This window comes from Pisolithus orientalis (genome assembly GCF_024613125.1).
Source record: "Pisolithus orientalis strain OTSU chromosome Unknown F5J12scaffold_3, whole genome shotgun sequence".
NCBI lineage: Eukaryota > Fungi > Basidiomycota > Agaricomycetes > Boletales > Pisolithaceae > Pisolithus > Pisolithus orientalis.
The window spans coordinates 67,945-80,893 of NW_026260784.1; the positions used below are offsets into that span (position 1 = coordinate 67,945).

General features: G+C 46.5%; 2 protein-coding genes across 2 annotated transcripts; one reads left to right on the plus strand and one right to left on the minus strand.

Moving 5' to 3' along the window:
* Positions 1-2,910: 2,910 nt before the first annotated feature.
* On the minus strand, positions 2,911-7,005 carry F5J12DRAFT_779566 (uncharacterized protein; the record flags this gene model as incomplete). The annotated part of the gene is made up of 17 exons (XM_051742389.1): positions 2,911-3,516; positions 3,570-3,848; positions 4,046-4,120; positions 4,183-4,222; positions 4,272-4,303; positions 4,364-4,383; positions 4,434-4,619; positions 4,737-4,962; positions 5,025-5,045; positions 5,208-5,276; positions 5,340-5,391; positions 5,653-5,748; positions 5,895-6,179; positions 6,296-6,585; positions 6,640-6,786; positions 6,832-6,900; positions 6,964-7,005. 17 exons carry the CDS (start codon positions 7,003-7,005, stop codon positions 2,911-2,913), a joined length of 2,535 nt encoding a protein of 844 aa, XP_051603991.1.
* A 1,151-nt stretch (positions 7,006-8,156) lies between these two features.
* Positions 8,157-10,331, plus strand: F5J12DRAFT_779567 (uncharacterized protein; the record flags this gene model as incomplete). The annotated part of the gene is made up of 8 exons (XM_051742390.1): positions 8,157-8,273; positions 8,370-8,731; positions 8,762-8,887; positions 8,935-9,050; positions 9,111-9,251; positions 9,320-9,849; positions 9,900-10,074; positions 10,156-10,331. 8 exons carry the CDS (start codon positions 8,157-8,159, stop codon positions 10,329-10,331), a joined length of 1,743 nt encoding a protein of 580 aa, XP_051603992.1.
* Positions 10,332-12,949: the final 2,618 nt, after the last annotated feature.

The following is a 12,949-nucleotide window of genomic DNA, read 5'->3' on the forward strand; positions in this document are numbered from 1 at the left end:
ACATCATCTCTCTTGCCTCTCTTGGCCTGTCCACTAGGAAGATTGTCTCACAGACTGGTCTAGGGAAGTCTACAGTATCCCAGGTTCTTCATGAAATCCAACCAGAGAGGTCTAGGCTTCATGGTGGTCACCCTTCCAAGCTTTCCTCTACCAACAAGAGAGCTATTGTTCAGCAAATCCTTACTGGAAAGGCCAAAATGCTGTTCAAGCCACTCATTTCATCAACTCTATTGTTGATAGTCCTGTTTCTTCTCAGGCAGTGAGAAATACCCTCAAAGAAGCCTCATTGAAGGCTGTGGTGAAGAAGAAAAAGCCATCGCTCTCTACTGGTCACAAGAAGAAGAGGTTAGCCTTTGCTCTTAAGTATCAGCATTGGACTGTGGAGGACTGGAAGAGAGTTATATGGTCAGATGAGACTAAAATCAACAGGATTGGGTTAGATGGACAAGAGTATGTGTGGAAAAAGAAGGGTGAAGGGCTTATTTCCAGATAGGTCAAAGGTACAGTCAAGTTCAGAGGAGGCTCACTCATGGTTTTGGGATGTATAGGGTGGAATGGTGTCATGGATTGTATGTAGGGGGCTAGGATCTGATTGTGCTTGTGTAGGTAGAGTTGAAACATGTCACTTGCCCATCTTCCTTCAACTTGCGTCATGTTGAAGGGCACACTTCTGAGTAGGTATTCTAGCATGGCCCTGATTCTGATGCTGTGCCCATGGATTGGTTCACAGCCCACTGCTTTGGCCACTGACTTCAACTGTTGCAGGAATGTGGAGTGTGTGAGTGGTTTGTGTTTGTGGCTCTCCTTGTATGTGAACAGGGGGCCATCAATAGGAGGGCAGTTTGTTCATAGATGAGCTTCAAAGGCTGCTTGTGGGTCTGAAGTACCATTCTGTTGTGCCCATTGGGCTTCTTCACCTGATAGGCTGGTTTTTGTCCACAGTAAGGTGAATATGGTGGTTCAGAAGCCATTGCAATCTGTTTCTGTGTGAACACTGTGAATCAAAGTGTGATTCAGTGGTGAAAACCAACCAAAACCAACACAAAAGATGATAAGAGTGAGTGGTGGTGTGCCTATGCAGTACCTAGATGGTAGAACCTGTTATCTGGGTGGGGTTTTGCCAGCTACAGCACTCAAAGACAAGTGCTGAGGGTTGGGGGTGCTCCTGATGAAGAAGGAGCAGGAATGTGAGAGATTGCAATGGAGTAGACTGCTGTCAGCCTACAGAAGGATAGACGATGACTTATTGTATGTGTAGATGGATACACATGTATCTCCTATTTTGTATTGGATGACTGTTGGGCAGTTGTGATTGTTTTCAGCCTCATATAGGTCTGGAATAGATTTGTATTTGCATGCATAGTACAGAAGAGAACTAACACTTGATAATGTCAGATTAGAGTAGGCCAGCAAGGTCAGGTGGAGGATCCATATTTGGCATGTTAACAATTGCATTGTGTCAGGTGGTGTGGGTGTTGATGGACATGGTGCTGGCAGTTTCTGATGCAGCATCCATGAGATAGTGAACATGGAGTTAGTATAATCTCACCTTTGTTGTATATCATCACTACCCATTGCCCATCAAACCCTAGCAACTCCTGTGTGTCATCACACTCTTTCAAGTACTCATTAAGCTCCCCAATGTCAGCCACCCTGGCCTCCTCTGTGTGCTGTATCACCAGCTGCAATTCAAGTTTGTGAAGCTGAGATATCTCCTTCTCTTGCCATGTATTATTAAATCTATGGATATGATGTTGGCCTCCAGTAGTACTTCCAGCATCATTTCCCCCAATTTATGGTTGCCACTTTGTAATAATAATGCTCTTGGGGTATGTATATTATCTGATGTGGTTTATTTGTATCACATGCACTACACTAGACCTATCAGAGTCTAGTAAAGATGATTCATGGGCTCAAAACAAGTCCCAGGGTGGCCCAGTAAATTTGTGGACAGGGGCTTTGGTGCTGGACTGATGTTTGCAAGTGTTCACCCATGTTTTGTAGTGTTTTTCATGTTGTATGGACCTGGGAATGCCTCTCTAAGGTTGATTGGAATGGCATCAGGGGGATGAACACCATCCCAAGTGGTTCAGCATCCTCTGAGGGAAGGTGGTCAGAAGGGTGCACTTGTATATTGTCTGATTTAGTTGTTTTGTATTCCATGCACTGGAACAGACCTATTGGGGTCTAGGAAGATGAATCATAGGCTCAAAATAGGTCCAAGGGTGGCCCATTATATTTGGACAGGGGCTTTTGTGCTGAGTTGATGTTAGCAAGTGTTCACCTGTGTTTGGCAGTGTTCATCATGTTGTATGGACCAGGACATGTCTCTACAAGGTCAATGAAAATGGGGTCTGGGGGACAAACACCATTTAAAGTCGTCCAGCTTTCTATGACAGGGGGGGGTTCACATAGCCTTGATCAGACTATTAGATCACTAGGCCAATCCCCTAATGTGAATATGAGTTGTCCTAACCACCTATCCATGGCATCAGCAACATTTATGGCATGGTTTATGGTATGATTATCAATGTATAGGACATGTGTTCCATATTTGGCAGGTCACAGATCAAAGTTTGATCTGATCCTTCAATTGCACCATTGCTCACCTCCACTACCATGGACTGCTTGCATCCTACTTAAAATGGCATCACCACAGCCCCTCTCGGCAAAGATTTCCCTCCACTAGAAACATTTTACTGCAGGCCATTGCTGGCCATGATATCACTCATAGAGAGCAAGAAAAGGAAGTACAAGTTGGCCAAAGATGCAGATCATATGCCTGCCATGGATGAGAAGGACAACATGAGGAAAGAGATGGCCAATGAGTTGGAAGCAGCAAAGAAAATAATCTTGTATCTGAAGAAAGCCCTTCAGGTAACAGATGCCAAAAAAGAACTGGAGAATGGTTTATGGTGGGATTGTGGACTGGTATGCAAACTCTTCACCATCTTTGATAAATACAAATCTGCATAGTGTATTATATTTAAATTCAATTGTTATTCCAAGATCAAGGGGTTTGAACACAGTGCAGATAGGAGTGGTCATATTGTAGTGTTCACTCATGTGTGCCCATATTAGCAGGTGTTCTCCATTGCACAACTTGTTGATGAGTTGTGCAGCTGACCACTGCAATGGGGTTGTTACATTCACCTTATCCTCCCCATCTTTGACACCTTCCATATAATTGGACAGGGCCAAGGTGTAGTTGGTCCATGCTTTCAGTGGACTGTTTTCCTTTGCCTGGGTGTCCCACTGTTCAATCATGTATCTTGCCAATGGTTCCACCCATGTCACTGCCCAGGATAAGTCAGAACCAATCTGCCATGATGTCACTTGGACACCTACCTCTGCAATGGCCATTGCCATCCCACTCCTGCCACTCTTGTCTGGCTTCTCCCCAAGGAACAGCCATAGAAATGCCAGTGCCAGGTACTTGTTGGCCATGGGAAGTGCAATGTGCCATGTGCAGTAGTCCTTCATGAAATATCTGCTCCTGAGCCAATTGATTTTTGCCTGATGTGTTGCATGATGACTGTCTTTTCATCCTGGGGTATGGGTTATTTCACTGATTTCCACATCTCATTGCAGGTCTTTTCTACCTCATGCCAGTAGGGGGGCATGCCACTGTCATACTTCTGTTTGTCAGCAGCTTCTGTTGATCCAAAGTAATCAAATGTGTTTGTGTTGCAGGCATGCTCCACAAATGCCTTTGCCCATGGATCTAAATAAGTGACATTGACAAAGGTTTTGAGCTCCAGGTTCTTCCCATTTGTGTATGCTTGCCAATCTTTTTGGATCTGCTTCACAGCTTGTCTCTTCATACCATGGACATCAACCCCACATGCCTGTGCTTCACACTCAACAGTAGACAGTGTCTCCACTGAGATGGGGGCAGCCAAAAAGTCCAGAACAGCCACAGAATACCTTAGCAGGTATCACATGAGCTGTGGGATTGTCTGTCAGTGACTGTATCACACCTTTGATGGACTGAACTGAACTTCCCCCCCCCCCTCCAGTGCAGGGTTCCAAGTTATACACTTACTGTCTTCTTGGGACCCTTGTCTGCCACAGGTCCTTTGTCCTTGGCTGTCTGGGTTGTGGGCTTCCTGCTGGGCTTCTGTTGGGAGACATGTGTAAGTCATTGACAAGTTGGGCAGGATGCTGCTGGGCAATTCTCACCTCTGCTTGTATGATGTTGTCAGTGTCCTCTTGGGAGACACTGTCAGTTGCCTATGCTCAAGCACCCCTGATCTAATGCAGTCACACACTGATCAGGCAGGTGCTTTCCCTTGCTTGACTCCTGTTGGGAGATGTGTAAGTTGTCAACAAGTTATGCAGCAGAGCTCAAGGTGCTGCTTACATTGCCCTCTGTCATGTTGCCTGTATCAGTCTGATAGAGAGTCTAATGTGAGTTTCAAATCCTCAATCACCCTCTAATTCCACTGGGTGATTCCTGACCACCACATATGGGGTTGACTCCAGTGGCTGTACTGTTGATGCCTGGCCCACAGCACTCAGATGACACCCATCAACATTGACTTGGGCATGGTTAATTCCACTGGGTGATGCCCACCTTCCATATAAGGGGTTGATGTCAGTGGCTGTGAGGTTGATTCCTTCCATACATGGGATTGATGCCAGCAGTTGTGCAGTGGGGGCCCAGGCAATGCAGTCAGACTGCCCAAATCATTGATGAGCTGGGCACCCCAGTTGATTCCCTGGGCAATGCCCACCTTCCATACATGGGGTTGATGCCAGTGGCTGTGTGGTGGGGGTCCCAGGCAACACAGTCAGACTGCCCAAATCATCAACAAGCTGGGCAATACCTGCCTTCCATATAAGGAGCTGATGCCAGTGGCTGTGCAGCCACTTGGCAATGCAGTCAGACCACTCCCCCAGTTGACTCCCTGGGTGATGCCCACCTTCCATATGCAAGGTTGATTCCTGGCCCCAGACCCTCTGGGGCAGGGAGGAGATTATTAGCACAGGGCCCAAATAAGCAACCAGTTGCTTAAACTCACCATGACTCTAGCCAGCCTGGACTGTGTAAGGTGTTGTGCATTGTCCATCAATGCATGAGTGTAGTCACACTACACACAGTCCCCTCTCTGATTCATAGCAAGGGGTAAAACAGGCTCAACCCATGTAACCACCTAAACCTGTGTTCATTCCTTGACTCCAGAGCCAAAAATGATTCAACTCACCTCCTTGATCACTTCAGTGAGCTCAATTGGTGGTGTGCTGACAGTATCTGAAAAGACATGCTGGACATTCTGGAAGAGGAGTCAATTTCCAATGGGAAGACTTGCAAAGCTCTTGGGATATGCTTTGCAAACCAACAGCCCTGCCTTGATCCAGCCCACCTTGACTGCCATGTCTACGCAGACCCTGTCATCATTGTTGTTTTGGGGATCCAAGGTGACCTGATGCCCCTCTCTGGTGCAAGCACTTAGGATTTGTTGCCAGTACTGATCCATTAAGTCTTGCCAAACTTTTTGAGAGTTTGGGTCTTCCAGGGCCCAAAGTCACCATGGGAAAGAATGTCCACACTTTCTGCTCAATTGCACCCATGCCTCTAGCCACTTCTCTGCATACTCATCCACCACCTCCCATGCATGTTAGGGTGAGGCCCTTGCTTGTTCCAACAACTTCCTTGCATATGCCCTCAATTCCTTGGCTAGAGCATGGCTCTTGGCTTCTTCAGTCATCTCCCCCTGCCCTTCACCCTTAGGAGCCTTCTCCAGCCTGGCTTTCACAGTAGAAAGCCTCTTGACTTCAATAGGTGTGGCCAAAAATGTGAATACATCCATCACATATTCACACAGAAAAATTCAGAGTTATCCATATGTCAGACATTCAAGGCAAGTTTTGAAGATGGATTAACAACTTACACCACCTGTGGCTGGGCACCAACTGTCCAGCTGACAAGCAGTGAACCCTGTTCCTGTGTCAGCCCTGCCAATTTTCCTCCCATGAACAGGGGGGTGACAGCTGAATAGATTCCTTCATCTGAAAGGATGTGTGCTGGATGACTCTTGCTTGAACCCCCTGTATGATGACAAATTTCATTGATGTAATTTTCTTTGTCCTTGGCAGACTCCAATGTTGCAATGATGTTCAACACTTGGTATAGCCTGTCATTATCATCATCTGGCAAGGTGACTATGGGGTTGTTGCTGGTCAAATGGTCCAGCAACCACTGTTTCTCTGGATGAGAGCCCAACTTGTCTGATTGGGAATTGATTTGTTAGCAAAATTAGGTGACAGGTCACCTATTTTTTATTCCACTCACCCATGTCTAGGTGGGACTGCCACCACCATGGCATTCCAAATGGCTTGGTTCTGTAGGCAATGCATTTTGATATTTTCATGTAATTTTTTGAGATGATTGGCATCCACATCCTGAGGGTTGTATTCTTGTAACTTTAGAAGAGGTCCAGAGCCCAGGTCACATTGTGAATCAGGTTTGTCATGGATCACAGTCATTAGTGCATAGCCTAATGACATGTCAGCCACTGCATGTTCAATCTGAGAAATGCAGGCATCTGCCTCTGCAATTTCTGTGGTCTTGATATCAGCCACCTACAGCCAAGTCAAGTTAGCACATGTAGCTGTGCAATTGATCAGAATACTAACCACATTGTCACCCTTGGGGATGACTGTGTGTAGCCATTGTTTTGGACCTTTGGGCTCCTTGACCTCTCTAATTTTTCCAGTCAAAGCTGTGCTTACCATTTGAACTACCATTTGGTTGCCATGTTCTGGCATACTCTGAGACCAATACTAATGAGTGCCACTACTGTTGATCCCACCTGAAAAAAAACCCACCTCCATGGCTCCCACCCTGGTAGCAGCAGTGGCAGGTGTCTGAGTGAGTTTGCAATGTTTGTTATTGGTCTAGACACAAAAATGCAGAAAACAAGTTAGGGATTCATGCCCTGTTGATTTTTTTTGCCTTACCTGTCCCTCAGACAATGCTGGGGTATCCATAGTACCCTCCATGGTTTCTGCCCTCATTTGTCCTTCTGAAGTACACTTCCTCTGTCATGCATGTCAATCCCAAATGTTCTTGTAGTGTGACCAAGACCCTATCTTATTCTTATTTTTCTTTCCTGGGTGCCTGGGCCACATGATGTTGCTGCATTGGCCAAGATAAGAGACCAGTTACTTATTCTTATTTGCACAGATGTTGTGTCTACTTGCCACTCCATCCCCTCTTCCATACTCTTGTGCAGATGCCATCACACTGTCTGCATCTTTTTCTTGAGTAACTATGTTGAGTTTTTGGGTATTCTGTGAGAGCACATAAGCAACTGGTTGCTTAGGTTTTATTTTTATTTTTTTCAAAAGACATACCTTTGTCAATGTAAGATGGGTGGTCTTTTATATGCCTGCTGCTTGGTTCAATTGGTTCACAAGGTGTTCATCAGCTAGATGAGGTTTGAAATCAGAATGAGTGATCAATCACTTATTTTACACCCATGGTATGACTTGCCAATGCCTTCTCAGTTGCAGAGGCCACCACCTCAGTAGCCTTGGCACTCTCACCCTCAGTGCCTTTGGTCCAGTAGGTGGGGGTGGAGAATAAGCAGCCAGTTGCTTATTGCAAGGCCAGGACATGAGTTACATACCAACTCTTTTTCAGTCACAGCACCCACCACCTTAGTAGCCATGGCACCCTCAGTAGGGGTTGTGGGCTAGTAAGGGGGGGGGATAAGCAACCAGTTGCTTGATTTCAAGCCCATGACATGACTTACCAACTGTTTCTCAGTGACAGAACCCACTACCTCAGTAATCTTAGCACCCTCAGTGGTGGCTTTGGTCTAGTATGCATAGAAATATCTGTAGGCAGTCTACAGGATATCAGTATAGCAAACATACTAGGAACAATAAGTTCTTACCCTCAGTAGTGTCCAAGCTACTGAGGGAACAGTGTAATGACTGCAGTATGTGTGCGCTCTAGGGGCTTATGTAAGCAGCCAAAACATCATACCAAAGTGAACAGAAAAGACAGGGGAGAATATATCTCCAACAGTATGGGGGGTTGAAGAATAAGCAGCCAGTTGCTTATTTTACCAAAGTGTAACAACTTACCACAAGGTTGTTGTTTCCAGATATGATCTGTTGTTTGTAGTTGTTTGTACTATTTCCTGATGTGGAAGGTTGTGGTTGCAGTTCAAGAAGCAAAACTTGCACAGCCACCCATCTCAGATCCTTCAGCAAGCACCTTCAGGATCTGTGGAATTGCCCCAGAACTTGAGAGTGATATAGTATCTTTTTCATCAAGTTTCACATATCTCAAGTGTATTTAGGCCATCAGAAGGGTGTTTTTGCCAGAACTAGACCCTGAAGACTGAGATGATGAGGAACACATCATTGAGAGCATCCTGGTTGCATCAGACAAGAGGAAGGAACAGCCTGGGACTGGTAAGGATGAGGATTCCAGAGAGGAGAGGACCAGACCTACCAAGGCTGGAAACTACAGAAATCCCTTCACTGATTTTACTGCTTCCCAGCAGCTCTTCAAAGAGGACATGGATGCCTATGATAGGGAGAGGAGGGACACCAAGGACCCCAAGACTATAGGTCAGAGGACCAAAATCATCCAACAATGGTGGGAGTCTCTGGCAGATGACAAGACGGCTGAAGCAGGGAGGGCTGCTTCCAAGTGGAACAAGTTGCGTGCTCCAAAAGAAACTCATGAATTGTTGGTGCTGGTCTACTTCAAGTGTCTTATACTAATCACACAATAATTCAGGTACAGGAGAAAAAAATTTCCCAGCATGGCCAGAGAGTTTATTGAAACAGTCCACTGGACCATGGGGTCAAATATAATGGTGTTTCTGGCTCATGAGACTACTGATTCTCAGATCAAGATGGCAGTGTAGGTTCCCCTTTCCTTGTCTATCCAATGCTAATGAAGTAACCTAGCTTTGAAACACAACCCCCTGATGGGAAGAAGGCCTTCTCAGAATCTTCAGAGCCCACCAAGGATTGGGTTCTAAAGGGAGAGCAAATGTTGATGGATTATCTTTTGACTGAAGCTGGTAAGTGATGAACATTGGTGATCAATGTAATATGTGTACCTAGGTTGATTCCATACTCAGCTGAGGAAGATTTGAATGATGAGAATCCAAAGGTGGAGATAGCCTTGGATGATGAAGGAAACCCAGAGGTACCAGCTTGGACTGGTCAGAAACTCAAGGTCCAGCAGAGTTTGGCAAGAATGGTCTTCCAGGCTGCCTATGGTATGTTCTTGATTGTCAAGTGCATCTACAGTTGTTGATGGAAGTTGGAAACATAACAAAGTTTACAGGGAAGCCCAAGGCCAAGGTTCCCTTGGGCCTGCTTATCAAGTCCCCTTTGGAGTATCTGAGTTCCAATTCCATCCCAGAAGGATTTGTGATGAAGGATCCTTCAAAATGGACCAAGGCTGACATGCAGATGCTTTGGAATCATTGGAATTCCCAAGAGGAGGAGAATAAGGTGATCATTTCATTCATCAAGTGCAAAAAGGAGGACAAGCCATTGGGAAGGCTCTGGAACAGGAAAGCTCCATCCAAAAAGAGAGTGTGGATGAGCCCTGGGGAGGACAGTGAAGCTGGGGTGGGGGCCAGGCCCTCAGATTTAGGGGCAGAAATTGGTGGGGCTGGTATGACCCCTATAGCAACTTCATCAGGGGCCCAGGATATCCTTGACTCTGGGAGGGCCCCATCTGAAGATACCCCTCATGAATCCAGCCCTGCTTGTCATGCCAAAGGGGACAGGGTGAAATATTTAAAGTCCCTTTGCATCATGCCCAGGTACCAGGAACATGTTGAGCTTGTAGATGGCTTGCTAGAGACAGTAAATGATAAACTTCCTTCAAACACTAGGTTAACAAACATTTTGTACAGGAACCTGATGCTGGACCAGTCAACTTGCCTGTCTGGGCATCTTGGACCTGGAGTGCCCAGTATTTTCCCCAGGAGATGCATGGCAATGGGGATTCCTTCTGGAAGGCACTGTATCAATTGCAAAGTAAAAAGTTTGCATCCACCCAGAAAGATCTTACCATTGTACTGGGATTTGGTATGTTGTGGGGGGAGTGTAAATGAGCACAGGACATAGAATCAGATGACCCTGAAGCTGCTAATCTGGGCTTTTTGCTAGGCTCAGGTCTTGATATCCACAAGGGGGAAAATGTTATGGGTGCAGTAGGGCTGGTAGTTGCAAGACTGCAGCAGAATTCTGGTGGCTCAGGCACAGGGCTTGGTGCACAGGAAACAACTGGGGTCAGTGCAGGGGATTCCTGTCCCACCCAGGAGGGTGGCATGAAGGAATCCTGAAATACAAGAAAGGATTTGAGGAAAAGAAAAAGGGGAGGCAGTGGGGATGTTGATCAGAAGATTGGAGGGTGAAGAGGCAAGCAAGAAATCAACTAGAGCTCATCAACCAACCAAGAGATCTCTGGGTCTTGGTCTATAGATAAACTGTAGATGGTGTAAATCAAAAGGATCCCTATATATGGCTACCCATGCTCATTGCAGGTTTCAAACCCTGTGAGATCACTGACATCACCTAGAGGTGAAGAATGGCTATGGATTCAGGGGGTAAGGCCACCCCCTAGTGAGGTTGGCTGACACTGGTCTCAGGGGGTATGTCCATCTGGAAGTGACACCAGAGTCAATGCTTCTGGTAACAACTAAATTGACAAGCAACTGATTATGCCAAGGGAATTTTCAGGGTTTGGCTAACCCTACTTCCAGGGGGTGAGGTCATCCCCCAGTGAGGTTGGCTGTCACCTCTTCCAGGGTGTGGGTCCATCCCCCAGTGATGTCAGCTGACACTGCTGCCAGGGTGAGTCCATCCCCCAATGAGGTCAGCTGACACTGCTTCCAGGCCATGAGGTCATCCCCCACTGAGGTCAGCTGACCTCCCTCCAACATGTTGGCCTATCCACCGTCAGGGTCTATAGGCCAATGTTGGTTAGCGCCACTTTCAGGACCAAATGTACATGTCAGATGTCCCACTTTCTGGATTACATGTGACTGAAGGGTCTGAGCAAGAAGAGAGTGTCTATTCAAGGGAATTGCAAGGTAATGAAAAACTAAGTACAGGGTCTCATACCTCTGACTATATACCTCCCTGGGAGGGCATACAAGGCATCCTGGGTGAATCTCCAGCCTAAATAGACCTGTTCCCAGTGCATCCTGGGAGTTTTCCCAGCCTGAATGGACCTGTTCCCAGGGCATCCAGCCCAAACAGACCTATTCCAAGATGATCATGGGAACCTCCAGTTCAAATAGACCACCATCACAGCATGAAGGATCAATCAAAATGATTTGGAGTCTCCATGTTGCTGACAGGAGTGTGTATCACACCAAGTACCTATTTCCACAGAATCTGATCTGAGCACTATATACAATATGAATATGTGAAAAAGTATGGCCATAGACCACTGAGGAAAGACTGGTGACATCTGATGGAGGGAGTAGAATATACTTGGTGATGGTGATTGCCCAGGCACAGCAGACACATACTTTCACCATGCTTCCCAAGTCTTCAGTGATCTCCAGTCTTGGCCATTGCATACAAGTCAAAGATTGTCCAGGTGCCATTGGAATTTTCCCACCCACTCTGGGGATCCACAGGGTATGCAGCAGATCCTCCAGGCAATGCTTGGAATTTCCCAGCCAACTCCTGTCTCTAGGGGCTCTCCTAGCAATGCTGGGGATTCTCCCACCAACTCTGGGGATTCCCCAAGCACTGCTGGGGATTCTGCAACCCACTCTGGGGATTCTCCAAGCACTGCTGGGGATTCTCCAGGCAATTCTGGGGATTCTCCAACCCACTCTGTGGATTCTCCAATCACTGCTGGGGATTCTCCAACTGACTCTGGGGATTCTCCAAGCTATGACCTGGGGATTCTCTAAGCACTGCTGGGGATTCTCTAAGCACTGCTGGGGATTCTCTAGGCAATGCTTGGTATTCTTCAACCTGCTCTGGGGATTCTCCCACCCACTCTGGGGAGTCTCCATGGTATACTGGGGATTCTCCAAGTTCTGTCTTGGGGATTCTCCAACCTGCTCTGGGCATTCTCCCACCCACTCTGAGGATTCTCCAAGCTATATTGGGGATTCTCCAAGTTCTGTCCTGGGGAATCTCCAGGAAATGCTGGGGATTCTCCCACCCACTCTGGGGATTTTCCCAGCAATGCTGAGGATTTTCCAATGCACTATGTGCATTCTCTTGTTAGTTTAATCAATCATAATGCTTGACCCAGCAGGAGGCCAAAGGCATTGCAGGTCACCATAAAACAGAGTTCCTTAGGGTAACATTGAATGTAGATCACTCATACATATCTTTGGTCTCGGTACAAACTATTTATTGATGAGGCTTAGGTATGCATCTAGTATCTACACCTTTTTGATGGCACCTGCAATGGTGATGAGGGCAAATAACCAGTTCCAATGTCCTCCAACCAATCCTCATCTTCTGTATATTCCCCTTCATTTGCTTGCTCAGTGGGACATTCCTCTTCCAGTTCCATCTCTTCAATGGCCATCAACAGCTCATCATCTCCTTCTGACATTACATCCCCTTCATCAGAGTCATTCTCTTCTAATACTGGTGCTGTTAGATCCTCTGAAGCATGGGTTCCACCAGGATTATAGAAGCTGGGGTGCATGCACAGTAGCTTATCCCAACATCCTCCAAACCTGGGTATACATGAGCATCACAAGAGCAAACAACAAAAGGGTCACATATGGTCAAAGAAGAGACAGCAAACAGTGAGTTGATACACTGTGCAAGTGCAACATCAATGGATGACTGGGGGGTCTACCACCATGCAGAGGGATTGGGATGCCTCAAGATAGCACATGTAGGGCTTGAGAAGTGCTGGAATGATATCTTGTGACCACCATTGCCATTGGTTCTTGCACTTCTGTGAACCACTCAGACA